This window comes from Neofelis nebulosa, chromosome 4 (assembly GCF_028018385.1).
Source record: "Neofelis nebulosa isolate mNeoNeb1 chromosome 4, mNeoNeb1.pri, whole genome shotgun sequence".
Taxonomy (NCBI): domain Eukaryota; kingdom Metazoa; phylum Chordata; class Mammalia; order Carnivora; family Felidae; genus Neofelis; species Neofelis nebulosa.
The window spans coordinates 145777525-145792777 of NC_080785.1; the positions used below are offsets into that span (position 1 = coordinate 145777525).

The 15253-nt window shown below is 37.3% G+C and overlaps 1 protein-coding gene across 12 annotated transcripts in view; it reads left to right on the plus strand.

Annotated features, from left to right (window-relative positions):
• The window catches only part of ERC2 (ELKS/RAB6-interacting/CAST family member 2), a 936036-nt gene that overhangs the window by 331411 nt on the left and 589372 nt on the right, over nt 1-15253 (plus strand). For all 12 annotated transcript variants that reach the window (XR_009260858.1, XR_009260859.1, XR_009260861.1 and 9 more), the window contains one exon: nt 299-466. Coding sequence is in view for 8 of the 12 variants with exons in the window: in XM_058726510.1 (XP_058582493.1) it covers nt 299-466 (168 nt within the window). In the remaining 4 variants the exon portion in view is untranslated. The remainder of the gene's footprint in view (nt 1-298; nt 467-15253) is intronic.

Consider the following 15253-nt stretch of genomic DNA (forward strand, 5'->3'; position numbering starts at 1 on the left):
GGAGGGGCAGACAGAAGGGGACAGAGGATCCCAAGTGGGCTCTGCTCTGACAGCAGTGAGCCTGATGTGGGGCTCAAACTCATGAACCGTGAGATCATGACCTGAGCTAAAGGTGGATGCTAAACCGACTGAACCACAAGATGCCCCCCAAGGCCATTTTTAAGCAAACTCATGGCTTGCCTTGTTGGAGTAATAATGATCGCTGACTATTGAAAATTAAGAGACATCGGTAGTTCTCAAATGTAAAGAATAGGAACTGTGGCTTCTAATTTCTTGCAATTTTGTTGCTGTTTCACAGATTGATCAGCTGAAGCAGGAGCTTTCAAAGAAGGAGTCAGAACTTCTTGCCTTACAAACAAAGCTTGAAACTCTTAGCAATCAAAATTCAGATTGCAAGCAACACATTGAAGTGCTTAAAGAGTCGCTTACTGCCAAAGAACAGAGGGCTGCCATCCTTCAGACTGAGGTAAGGCACTGTTTCATGATGCCAGGCACTAGACGTTGAGTTGATAGAAAACGTCCTACCTGGACAGCTTTCTTTAGAAGATCCAAACCTTTGAGGCCAGATTTGTTTTGGATGTCAGATATTCCGGGGATTTTAGAAAGGTAAGACCCATTGCATGTATCCTAGATTGCATAAAACTCCCAGTGGGGATATAGTAACACCTTGTAAACAAACACATGACTATATCTGCAGAGAAAAAATTCCGCATACTAAAGTAAGGTAAATTAAGACTGTGTAAGTAGCATACTATCAGTTCATGTCTGATTGTGCCACCAAAAGAGTTTGCTTCACTCTGGATTTTTTTTTTTTCATTTTTTTCAGAGGTTTTTGGATTTGGGAACCACAAATAAATCATTGGATCTAGAATGATTTTATCAAAAATCATAAAAAAGTCAGAATGTCATCTGCCTTACTTACTGTGTGTCTGTATAGGTTCCCCGTCCTGGCACCCATGATTCCAGGGGTTTCTTACTTCCTAAAGGGTATCTTTACTTTTCAAGATTCTTTTACTCATTGAAGAAAGTCGATTTTTGTATGAGTTTCTTGAAAGAAATGTTGGTTTAAGCTTTGTGCAATGGCAGTATCTAAGCCAATGAGGTTTTTCCGAGGTGCACTTATTGCTAATTGGAAAGAAGTGCTGGTTTGTTATTTCTTATTCAAACTTAGAAGAAAGCCTAATATAAGTTACTGTCCTATTTCCTTGCTTCTCCTCATTGGATTATATCTTTGGGCCTGCTAAGATAGGCAAAACACAAGCTAGTTACTATGTAAATAAAACAGTTGCCAGAAAATAAATTATTGCATGTGGGCAATAGCAAAGAATGCGATGAATCTCCCTGATGTTTTCTGTTGAGGCAGTATGGTAAAGTGGATTACTGTAGGAGAAGGCAATCTAATTGAGTTACATGTTCTCTCTTGAACTCTTTAAGCTGTGTTTTTGTACGTATATGCTTTTGGGTCTGTGGGGAGGTTTAGATTTTCCTTAGAAATAATATGGCCATGGAGTAGGCCTGTGCCCTCAGTCAGGGTGCAGCAGAATGTCCAGAGGTGAAAGGAAACAACTTCCAGATTGGATAGGCCTTGGCATGGACCTGACTCAGCCCTATGCACTTGACATTGGCTAATAGGCAGTTATTTGATTGCTGCAAACCAAAATGATCATTTTGGCCTCAGTGATGTAGATATCTCACATTTAAGAAAATCATTTTCAGTTTTATATAGTTTTATTGTGAATTTGAAAGCACGGATACTTTATTTTGCAAGGCAAACATTTGAACTATGCCATAAATTGGAAGACAGCTTGTATCTCGTTTGAGGAGGCTGCAGTGAATAGTATCTAGAACTGTGCTAATACTGTAGCCACTAGTCACATGTGGCCATTCAAATTTGAGATTCAGTAAGATTTAAAATGTAGTTTCTTAGCACATTAGCTAGCCATAGCACACTAGCCATACTTCAAGTATTTAATAGTCACATGTGACTACTGACTAGTGAATGAGAAAGCACAGCTATAGAACATTTCTGCTATCTAGCACTTGTCTAAATAGGGGTTAAAAACTATGGCTTGTGCGACAAATCTTGCCTTATACCTGTCTTTGTAAATAAAGTTTTATTAGAACATAGCTGCACCCTGTCATCTACGTGTTGTCTTTAGCTGCTTTTGTGCATTAACAGAATGATTTAATAGCGACAGAGACCATCTGGCCCTTAAGACTGAAAATATTTACTCTCTGGCCCTGTACAGGAAAAGTTTCCCAAGCCCTGGCATTGTGATTTTGTAGGAAGAGGGTTGAGTGGGAGTTGGAATGCCTGGCTGGTCCTCTCTCCAGCAGTTGTACTCTGAACAGGGCCAGATTGTTTGCTGACCCCTGTTGTAGAACGGGGGTCCAGTTTTGTTTTCACAGTGGTTATTCACAACACACAGTTGTGTTGGGTTGGGGAAATACCAGCATTACTAATAAAGTTAGTGTAAAATTCTGTTGCTGTGTATTAGGTAGAAGGAAATTTGAGAAGCAAGGCAGTCTGCTGTGGTATTACTCAAACAGGGAGTCAGGCTTCTTGATGGTTCCTTTTCAGCAGGAAAGAAAGAAAAGTCAGCTCAGAAAGGCTCACTACCTCCCTCTCACTACCTTGCACAGATGAGTGCCATATCCTCTGGCCTCTTTCCCTTTTCTTATACTCTCCTCAGTATTTTACTCCTCTCAAATTAATGTAGTCCAAATTAGACCTATACATTTTTCATGAAAAAGACAGTGGTGACATTAGGATAGCTTCTGTCCCATGCTCAATAATTAAAATGACCCAATAAAGAGATGGTGCTTTGAAGTAGAAAAAATTATTCTCAATGTGCAGAGAAAGAAGATTTTCTGGTTTCCTGCTTTGAAGTTGGGTGTGTGAGATTAATGATTTTATCAGCTGAAACATCCAAGGAAATTTCTTTTGCCTTTTTTCTTCCTTTAAAATCTTTGTAAATGGAAATGGAGAAAGTTACCTAATGATGTCCATCTCTAAGGGGAAGCAATTTAGGTTGAAATTAGCTCTAATTGTTGGATCATAAGCAAAGGATTTTTGCCAACAGGGTAAAGTACATTAAAGTGATTTTCCTGCTTCTTGGAGAAACAGACAGAAATAAGTCTCCCTACCTAACTGGTGGTGAGTTAGTGGGCAACTACTCAGTGAATGAGATATGTTCTGTTTCATTACACCCTACAATGAAAGACCTGAGTTTACACTCATATGAAAGATATAGTGCTTATTCTTGGAGGAGGTTATATGTGATTGTTCCTTCCAATTAGATTCCTGGGTCATTCCTAAAAGCTCTTGCCAAAACAGAAGAGGGCTGTCTCTAGAATGGGAAGAGCCTTGCTGGTTTATCTGGAAAATCTGTGCCATCAACTAGCCAGTTGGCTACTCTAGAATATGATATAAAGGACAGATGCCACTGGCTTAAAGGTTCATCTCTGCAAGGAGGGCTTTTGCTACCAGGGGATTTGCATTTAGGAGGTAGTAGAATGAAGGGTGGGAGGCAAGTTGTCTGGGTTTGTGGCTATGTGGCTTGGCTCCTGGGTTGGTTTGTTTTAACTTGTATAAATGCCCAGACGCTCTTTGACATGTGTACAATAAATCAATGGAATAATAATTACATGCACACAGATATATACCACATAACTTGTAATATAACATTTTACCTTTTTAAACCAGCTTCAAAGGACCCCAAAGCCAAGTTTTTTGTTTTGCTACTTCCCTTGATGTTTTCTATGTACCAACTTACCTCCATCTGCCAACATATTAATTCCATGGCAGTAGAGATAATAGTGAATTGGCTTTTTTAGCACCTTATTTTTCTGTATTTCAATGATACTTACCAACATATTCATAAGTTAAGGAGAAGAAAGGCCTAGCTATTATTCTATGATCTGAAGTAAAGTGTGTGAAGAACAGAGCATTTAGAAGCAGGAGATGTGTGGACATGCCTTCGCACCCCTCCCCCCCATTTAATAACTTGTCTGAGCCTCTATGCCTTGATTTATGAAATGGCAGTCACTGTGCCAGCATGATGGATCTATGTGAAAAGTGCTTTGACTCTAGTAAAGGGTTCTAGCTATAAATTGTGTTGATTACCATCATTGCTGTTATTATTATTACTATTGTAAGTCAGGGATGTTTGGGGAATACCCTACCTCACTTCTTTTTTTTTTTTTTTTTTAATGTTTATTTATTTTTGAGAGAAGGACAGAGACAGAGTATGAGTGGGGAAGGGGCCTAGAGAGAAGGGGGCACAGAATCCGAAGCAGGCTCTAGGCTCTGAGCCATCAGCACAGAGCCCAACGCGGGGCTCGAACCCATGAACCAGGAGATCATGACCTGAACTGAAGTTGATGCTTAACCAACTGAGCCACCCAGGTGTCTCCCATCTCACTTCGTTAATCATGCGTTCTCTGTGTTCTGCTTCAGTGGGTCTCTTTTGAATTTGTGGTTGCATTTACCAAGCCACAACTTTTATATTTTAATTGGATCACTTTTTTATGTCTTAGAGTGATACAGAGAAATGAAGGTACTATGAAAGTGCCATCTATTTTGTTCTATCCCCAAATTAAGAGACTTCCTTCTGTTTTCCGGCAGGTAACACTTTTCCCCAGCCCGGCATGATTTCCAAACTGCCAGGCCTGGCAACTCTTTTGCATGTTTTCTGGAAGATGTGTTATATGGTAGTGGCATATAATGCTTGCTTTTGTACTCATTTCTGTTCCAAATAGGTCAGGGAAGAGTTCTACTTGTTTAAAAGTAGACACTTAAGAACCTATTAAAAGGTATGTAGGGATTTTGTGTTCACAAAGGCAAGGGAAGGGGCAATATATCCAGATTAGGTTAGTGGCAGCTCCATAGAAGAGTCCATAACATTTTTGTGTTTGTTTTTTAAAATGTAATCAGTATAGGGGCGCCTGGGTGGCGCAGTCGGTTAAGCATCTGACTTCAGCCAGGTCACGATCTCGCGGTCCGTGAGTTCGAGCCCCGCGTCAGGCTCTGGGCTGATGGCTCGGAGCCTGGAGCCTGTTTCCGATTCTGTGTCTCCCTCTCTCTCTGCCCCTCCCCCGTTCATGCTCTGTCTCTCTCTGTCCCAAAAATAAATAAAAAACGTTGAAAAAAAAATTAAAAAAAAAAAAATAAAATGTAATCAGTATAGAAGAGAACTTCATGCAATCTATAGGCTCTCTCATCAGAAAAATTTACCTTGGCACATATACGTTTGTATTCACATGCAATCATGTATATAATTTTAGGCAGTTTACAGATGCCCTGAAGCATTTCCAAGAATTTCACATTAAAGATCTCTCCCTGTCCTATAGATTCTGTGCATTTTTTCATTCAACACATAAGTTTTGAATGACTGGATATGGTTCTTGCTTTTATCCAGCCAACACTTTGTTTGGTATATGGATATATGATAGAGAACTGATTTATACTACCATAAATACTCAGTGATTTCATTGTCACTGGTTGATGATAATTCCACACAAAATCTTAATTGGGCTTCATCTTCCTTCTACTGTTTAAAAGCAGATAAATGAAGGAGAGAAGACAAACAAATAAATGTTCAGCATCTTTGAAGATTAAAGTATGTAAGCTGTATGAAAGATCCATTTATATCTCATATAATTGAAGGCTAATGTTGCTAAGGTGATTATTGGATAATGTTAAGGTTTTATGTTTTGATTAAAGCTGGTCCTCTATGAGTCCACACTCAAGCAAATTGACTTTCCTTGAGAAAGGGAATGGTATTTATGGGGTTACAAACACTGCTGGATTGATTATTTCATGAGTTACTGCATCTACTTAGAAGTGCTTCAGTCTGCTGTACTTCAGACAGATGCTTCCCTCGACTTGCCTAAATGAAGCATCATTTGATAATATTTTATAGAGCATCCATCATGTGCAAGGTGTTGGACAAGGTGGGACCCATAATCTCATGACCTTTGGTGTTGGACTTCTTTAATTTCATTGCCCAAATGGCTGTTGAGTGTCTTGTGGCTACTAGACTGAGTTTCAGGAACTATAGCTAAATGTTCCCCATGTGATACTTTATTTATTTTTATTTTTTTAAAGTTTGTTTATTTACTTTGAGAGAGGGAAAGAGAGAGGGAACATGGGAAAGGGGCAGAGAGAGGGAAAAAGAATCCTAAGTAGGCTCAGCACAGTCAGTGTGGAGCCCGATGCAGGGCTTGAACTTAAGAATCCCTAGATCATGACCCGAGCTGAAATTAAGAGTCAGATGCTCAACCAACTGAGCCACCCAGATGTTCCTCCCATGTGGTACTTATTTTAAACTTGACTTACAACTTGTGAAGTTGGTATTATTGACCTCATTTTTAAGATGAGGAAATAGAGCTTCAGAGAGGATGTGTAACTTGCTTAACGTCACACAATAGTGAGAGACAGGGTCTTGGACTGCAAACCCTGAGCTCTTATACAGAAATTTAGTGCTTTCTAGAAGGGCCCCTGTGGATTGAGTGCTTTTTTTTTATGTCAAGGAGCTGACCTACAGTGTCTCATTTAATCTTCATGGCAAAGTTCATGTAAGTTTTCGAATCATGTCTTAACAGGTGAGTTCACTCCTGTTCAGTGCTTACTAGGTAGAACCCTGTATTGGCTATGAAGCGTTAAGAATGCGTAACTCTGTGACTTAAATCCTCATAGTATCACTATGGCTATAATAACAGTTACATCATGGCCATAATAATGAAGGATATTTCCCAGTATGTAGAGAGGGGACCATTTTCATGAAGTCTGGAATCCTAGTATACTAAGAATATATTGTACAGTATTTACTTTTTATATCTTTAAAGATGCTTATGATTATGTGTATATACATATACTTATGCATGCATACTTTGTTAAAAAAATAAAAGAATGGACAATGGTATCTTCCTGTGTTTTCTCCTTGTGTTGGAGACTCAGGTGATCTTTAAATTGTCTATGATACACATGTTGTGCATTTTCAATGTAAAAAATTAAATGCATTTTAACAGAAGTGGAGCTGATCATTTCTTCAGGGAGATCGTTTCCTCAGCAAGGTGCTACTGGCGGAGCAGGAAGTGTTTTCTGAACCTGTGGTGGCATTTTTTCAGCCAAAGATGTTTCAGTTTGATAACACAGCCAGAAAGCAGACTTGGGCTGTCAGTTTTTAAGGTGGATCATAAAAATCAAGCTTTTAACAATGAATATGTTGCTCATACATGGAGAAAAGAACATAACAAGCATGACTCCTTGTTTCTTGGTTTTCTGCATTGAGGTGGGCCCTCTGCCCCACTTCATGATGAGTCTCAGACTCTTGTGTATACAGGTTAACTGTGATTAGGAGTTGGGAATGCTTTGTGGTCTCCAGGGACTGTGAGATAAATGCATTCAAACAGGGCTTTGCAAATGATTCCAGTTACTTGAGGAACTGATCCTTCTGAATTCACACATTTTAAGCAAAAGGGTTTTTTTTAAGTGGGTGGAAATAATATTTGCCACAATATATAAGGTGGAATTTATAAGCAGTGCTCCTTTACTTTTAACCAGTAATTTCAACTTTCCTTCTGCCCTCCTTCCATGGTTGACTGGCAAGCAGTGAAGTCCTTTTCAATCACTTCAGTCCAAGCTTCAAAGGATATTTGAAATGACTTTTTTGAGGTAGACTTTTGTTTAATGAACATCATCGTCATGGCATTTAAAAGTGAAGTGTTTTTTTAAGAAGTTAGTAGCATATGACAAAACCAACTTTTAAGACAGTCAAATTACCCCAGTGCTGTGTGAGGGTGCATTGTCTCACTTTCAAGACTTGCAAGGAATGTCTTTAAAATTAATAAATTAAGGGATTTGGTGAAAAAAATATACAAAATAAAATCCTGGTATCACTTGTATTTTTCCATTCTAATCCTGTTGTTGGCTCCACATTTTAAAATGTTTTAATTTGACTGGGAAAGGCATCATTTGAAATTTTTATTGATAACACTCCTAACTGCAAGAAAAAGACATAAACTTGCAAAGCGGTAACTATCATGGTGGCCACAATTGGGAGGTCTGCAAAATGGTTTATTACTGGTAGAAAAAAAGCTGTTGGGAACCACAGTCATTATAGGGGTCACCACCTCTGCTATGTGCATTTTATTTTCTTCCTTTTCGTTTTGAGGGTATTTATGATGGTAGTGCCAAACTACACACTTTCTCCCCTAATGTCTGTAGGCTTTGTTTTGATTCTCTCTTTATTAATTATGTGAAAACTTTGGGGTTATATAAAAATGAGCCAGGGTCAGTCTTTGTGGGCCCCAGAATGCTGAAAATGTCCCTGTATCTAGTGAAGACATTGTTTAACGGGGCCACATTTTACTTCCTAAGATTTTTGACTATTTGGCAGATTTTAGATATCCAGGTGAAATGTGCAAGGTAGTCCCATACTCTTGCTTTCTTAGGGTGAAACATGAGAGACTTGTGGTGGAGGAATTAAAATATGTTAAGATTGTTGGCTGCAGTTCCACGCCAATTTCTGCCCTATTAAAGGATGATGGAGGTAGCTATAGACATGATTTCATTCCATAGGTCAAGAGTCTATTGCTTCTGTTGTTGTTACTGTTGTTCAGGCTTTCAGAGAATGCCTTATTTAACACCTTGTTAGTATAAAATTGCTTTTGACTTCATAAATACAGGTGTTCGGTTTGAGTCTTAATGAACTGTGAAATAGGTAGATGTCTAAAAGGAAATTCTATAAATTGTGAACATGGCTCTGTCAGCACACTAAATGGATTAGGAAAATTCACTGTCTGCCCTGTAACTGAACACCAATGAGATGCGTGGGCTTGAATCAGTCCTGAAAAGCCAATAAAATGGAGGGAAAATGTAGAGCCTAGAAGATGTTGATTGTGTGGGTTCCCCCTACCACAAATGAATGTCGGTGCAGGAGGCTCTGAAATCAGAATGGCTGTTCAGAGGACGGCCAAGAAGGAATACATATGAGCAGACAACACAGAATTTATAGAGTAAAACCACAAACACCTTATTTTCCATTGTACTAAAATAATGATATTTTACAGTACTCATTTTGTGTGTAATTCTGCTTTCAATTTTATATTGTTACTGCAGCTCCAATCTCATTATAAGTGTTCCAACAAAAATTCCTTTTTAATCAAAAACTTTCCAATCCTTACTTTGTCAACTTATTGTGAGCAACTTATTTTTCTGGTGAAACAAAAGAATTTGGCTCTTGTTTTTGAGTTCATCGGGATGTTATTTCTGTGTGGCTGAACATGTAATTAAGATAACAGAATCATTTTAATTTCTACATTAGATTCCTTCCTAATCTGTGTCCGTTGTTTCAGAATGTTGAGAGATGGAGTCAGAGCCCTTTATATTCTTTGAAACAAAAGAAATAGATTGTTAATACTTTTGTTTGGTTACACTTTTGTTTGAAAAGTCATTGTCTATACTATATTAAGCTGCAACTGGAAGTGACAATATCCAATTAACCAATCTTCTGTGGGAAAATACATGTCCTCTGGTAAGTGTTACTTAATGGTAAATGGTTTTGCAGCAAAAAAGAATGTATTTCTGTCATGTCTGTGGGAAGCTGACTTGCTGCTTTAAAAAGGAGATGACAGAATTTAGGAGGAGGGAAATTCAACAAAACTCTCACTGACCTCCAAGCTCACATTCTTTCTCTCCCTCTCTGTCTCTCTCTCTCACTCTTTTTTGGTATGAATTTTATGGAAAACAGAATTTATTAAGTACTTCCATTCATTTTTTTCCTTTTGGGGGCACCATTTAGAAATAACCAGTTTACATTATGATTATGTTCTCCTGACACCGGACCCGCGTTTGTAGCACTTACCTCCATTCCTCTGGAAAAAGGCTAACATTTGTGGTGGTTGGGTTTCTTTATGTGTATATTTACATATCAAACCAAAATGTAAAGAGTGAAGTTAAATTGCAGGGCTTCTGCAAGAATATTTTACTCATTTTCATATGAACTTTATTCCTTTTTAAAATTAAATACAGATATTTATTCCACACAGACATATACTTTCCCCCTTCTGTTTTATTAAAAAGGAGAGAGGGAGAAAATACGTGAGGTAAAAAGTTGTATAGATGAGAATCACTTTAACCCTAGAAGTTTGTTTTTATTGCAAGCATTTCTGTCCTTAAATGTATGAAATTTATTTTCTTGCAATTATTTTTTATTTTATTTTCAAATGTAGTAGTGATTTCTTAAATCCTTATGATTATAACAGAATGATGTTTGGTATCTAAAATACTACTTGGCAATTGTTAATTTGAAACTGGACGGATCATAAGTTCTGCCATTAAGATCTAGCCAAAGATGAAGGAAAAGAGAAGATGTAACTCCTCATTTACTGAATGTGACTCCTTTGCCTAGTGCCAGTAAAGCTGGGTGTCAGCTCTCTCCCTAGTGATGACCATCTTTGACAGCTCTTCTGAGGGCAGTACAGGGAGAAGGGAAAGGCATGGCTTGGAAAACTGCTTGGAACTGCCAGAAATCTAGAGCTTAGGGTTTGTCAACTCTTCAACCTCCCTTCCATCCAAAATCAAAGTGTACGTTTGTGGAAAAATATACATGAATTTTAAAGAGTTAATTTGGGGAAATGTAATCATTTGCACCTTGCTATGAATGCATGTGTTTTGTGTGTGTGTGTGTGTGTGTGTGTGTGTGTGTGTGTGTAAAAGAGAAAGGGATAGAGCACTAAGATATGAAAATTAGGTGTACAGCATCATTTTGGTAACCTTCTTTGTTGGATCTTTAGTAGGTTATTTATAAAGTTACTCCTGTGTGTTAGGCATGATGCGATGTGCCAGGAATACAGAAGTAAATAGTGTTGCCAACATTATTACCTATAATATGATTATTGAAAACAAATTAAGATTATTTGTAGTTCTTTTTGTCTTTGAGCATTCACTAGGGTTGGTTCATGAAAAATTCAATCTAGAGAATTGTTGGTTGCTTGACAGAACAATCCCATAAAAACCTTGGGCATACAGCAGGGCCTCTGAGTAAGTCTATGAAAGTACCTAACCAAAAGGAGAAATTGTTTTAATGCTTAGAGCTTTTTTCATTTTCATTTACAAATCCTTAAGTTTTCAAGGGTCATATTCTCAGATAAAATCTCTTCATACGGGTTGTGTAGGACACAAAAGTTATTCCTCAGGAACATTGTGGCTTAGCTGGGGTTTTCATTACTGTGCTGCACTTAAGTATTTATCCCTTTATTAACCTAATATTTATATAGAAGGACAAGTTCATCGCAGTATAAACTTCTTGAAGGAAAGGACCTTTTGCTTTTTCTTTCCCCACTGGGGTGTATGAGCTCTGAGAGCAGTGCCTTACTCCAAAAGTGTTTTTTGGATCTATTGTTATTCTCCTGTATCACTGGAGTTGTAGTGAGAGAATTAGATGAGATGTAGCATCATGGTAGCGATGAAAGTATCCAGTCACAGGCAATGCTTTGATATTAGTAGTAGGAGAAAATACAGATTGCTCTCTATAACTTAGGTATGGGTAAAACCTTCCTAACTATGAATCAAGATCTGGTAACCATAATGTATAAGATTGATACATTTGATGACATGAAGGAAAGAATTTTTGCATGGCAAAAAGTATCCCAGGCAGGGTAAAAGACAGATAACAACTTGGGCCACATACTTGGAAGCTATACAAATAAAGGGTTCAGATCCCTAATAAAATAAGGTTTTTAAAAACAGAGAACTGAAAAACCAACAACCCTAGAGAATAATGGGCCTGATATATACATAGTACATGGGAAAATGAAGTAAAGTGCCTAATGTATGATCCTCAACCTGACACAGGATAAGAGAGATGCATATTAACTCTACATTGAAAAATAATTGGCAAAAATTCCAAAGACTTGAAATGTACTCTATTTGTTGGTAAGGCTGTGGGAGTAACTAGCTCTCTAGTAACATTGCTGATGGAATGCAAAATGGCATATCCCCTTTCAGAGGGGAATTTGGCAACATCTAACAAATTACACATGCTTACCTTTGACTGCAATCCCAATTCTTCCTACAATCCCTAGATCCCAAAAATACACTAGCAGAAATATAAAATATCAGAAACTGTTCATTGCAACACTATCTGTAATAGCAAAAGTCTGGAAGCCACCAAGATCTCTACCAGGAAGGGATTGATTGAATAAATCATTGTGATCCACAAAATGGATTACTTGTAGCTGTGTAAATGATGGGGAATATCCCTATATACTGATAATCGAGTGACCCCTAGAATATATTGTTAAATGGAAAAAAAGAAGGTGGTACAAAAGTGTATAAGGTATGTTATTGTTGACCTAAGAGATTAATGGGATGCAAATATATATTTATTTTGCAACCTCTGATGATTTAATTAATGGATCTGAGGATTGAGTTTTAATGCATGTCACATCAAATAGTACATGCCTCCTGATCCAAGTACACTCTACTGCAATTAGCGGTCTTGTCAGAAAAATCAAGCCTGAATTTTACTGGCAATAGGACAGAAAGAAACTTGGCAAACAGCTCCAAGGGATGCAGGAGCAAGTTCCCCATCATGCAAAACCCTTGTAGGATAGATTACTCTGTTTTTGTTCTTATTTTAAAACAACAACAAAAGTTTTCAACGAAAAAGAGAAAGAGGTAGAGAGGGAAACTGTAGATCAAAAAAACTTAAGAGACATATCAGCCAGTCATAATGTATGAACCTTGTTCGAATCTTGATTCAAATAAGCAAAATGGTAAAACTGTGAGCCACTGGGGAAATTTGAAGTTTGAACTGATGATAGTAAAGAATCACTGGTAAATTCTTCTAAGGTGTGATGATGGAATTATTAAAATTTAATATAGGGTTCTTGTCTTTAAAAAAAATCCATACTAAAACATTTACAGATGAAATGATATAATATCTGGAATTCAATTTTAAATAATTAGGGGATGGGAAGGGGCTGTATTTGGGTTCATAGGAGAAACAGGAGTAGCCATGAGTGGGTACTTGTTAAAGTGAGGATTGGGTACATTGAGGTTCATTGTGTTGTTTTCTGTATTTTTGTATATGTTTGAAATTTATGTAAGAAAACATTGAAAACAAAGTAAAAATAAATGAGCAGTGACCTGCGTAGGCTCTTTGAATTTCATTCTCAGTGACATGGATATGCCACAAGATGTCTCCCACCTACTTATCCTGGGAAATTATGTCCTTATTTATACAGATCCTTTTTCTGCTACAAGTATTCTAAACTTGATGGTGACCCTGAAGATGATTTCAGACCTTTTACTGAATCAACTAAAGTACACTTTTTAGAAGGAAAAAGTCTTATTTTAACTTTTTCTACCTTTTCTAAGTCTTTGTTTTTATGAGGAGGAAATTTAGATGTAAGAGAGAGACCTAGAAGAAAGCATTGGGAAATCTGATAGGGAAACTGAATCAGTTGAGCTTTTTATGTTGAAGCTTTGGAAATCTTTTTTCAATCTAGCCAGTTGCTGTAAGACTTTGCAGCTGGCTGATGTCAGGGACCTGCTAATGACTCACTCCATTTAGGCGGGGTCTGTCCTCGAGAACTTCCCTAGAAATGGTTTGGCTTGCCAGGCACAGTCCAGGGCCACATGGTTTTTGCTTGACATCATTTCTTTCACCCACATTGGTGGCTATCAGTGATCAGAGGATCTAATTTCTATTTCACACTCAGCCTAGAAGTTTAGAAGACTTTATTTTGCCTGCTTGGATTCTTCTATTCATTTGATAATCTGGGTGTTTTCTTATTAGTAAAACATAAGTCTAGCTCAAGGAATTCTCAATATTTATCTTATATATTTTAGAGAAGGAAAGTATATAAAAAATGAAATACAGGTCGTAAAACCTTATTAATTGTATCCTGTCTTTGTGCCAATTTTGAAGCTTCAAGTACTACAAAAGGAGAAGCACATTTACTATGGAGTGAATTGTTAGAGGGCAGGGGTGTGTGTTTTGTAAATTGACTTTATCTAAATCCCACTCTAGAAGAACTAAACCAGCTTTCTCTAGTCTTTCTCTAGAAAGTGAGTTTCAAAGTGATACCATATGTTGGGTGCAATACAATAGAGCTAAGGTCGTTATCAAGATATCTTAATATATTGTAGAGTGGATTTGAGAACATAAAAAGGAAAAGAATGCTCATTAATTTATGTAATATTTGAGAGAGAATTAAGACATAGGCACTTTGAAAGTATTTCTTTTGTTCAGTTATAGAACTTGTATAGATTAACTTCTGGCAGGCTCATTTCCTTTTTTTTTTTTTTTTTCTTTGTATTTGGACAAATTTCACATCTTCATTTCTCCACATATCTTTAGGTCCTGGCAGATATCTATTTATGCTCGTAATCCTCAGATGACGTTTCCTTGATTGTTTTCTCTGCTCCCTCTCAGCACAGTGCTTGCCATTGAGTCTCCAGAATTGCTCTCTCACTTGACAGTGAGTTTCTTGAGGATGGAGTCATCCTGACATATTTTTTCCTGCTTCTGCAAAATCCAGTTTTGTTCAATTCCCTCTCTTAGCTACTGGCAGTATGGGTTTTATCAAAGAATCTTGGCAAGGTTTGGGAGTGTTTCTGAGCACAGGAAGATATTGTATTGAGTGACTCTTGTGGGAAGGTGAATGTAGCTTTGCATGTATTTTCATTTTTGTAGTACTTGGTTATAATGCCAGTCTTTTAGAAATTTTTACACAAAGTCTTATGCTGGGCATTGCACTATCTAGAAGCTGAAAATTTTAATTCGAGTTAGCAACATTTCTAAAGCATATAGTTCTTATTTTTATTGGCCACCTAATGCTTTATACTGATGATAAACATAATTAAAGTGCTTTTCCCTTAGGTGCTTGCAATGGAAAAAATCAGTAGAATGAGGTTACTAATGGCATTAATGCAATTTGACACATTTTGCTAACAAGAAGTCTTATATATTACTAACTGAAACATTGGAGTATATCATATTTATTAAACATTTACCAGGTGGCAAGCCCATTTGTGATGTCAGATCATCCTCATATCAGTCTTATGAGGTTGTTACTACCTGGTACTTTTGATAGCCTTTTTTATTTTATAAAACTTTTATGTATACAAAGTGGTCATACTTAGAATGGATTTTAAGAATTATCTGTAATACATATTGACTGAGAAACCTCAGGGTAGGTTAGATGACATTCCCTTGTCCTTACTGTCTCCCTGTTTGGA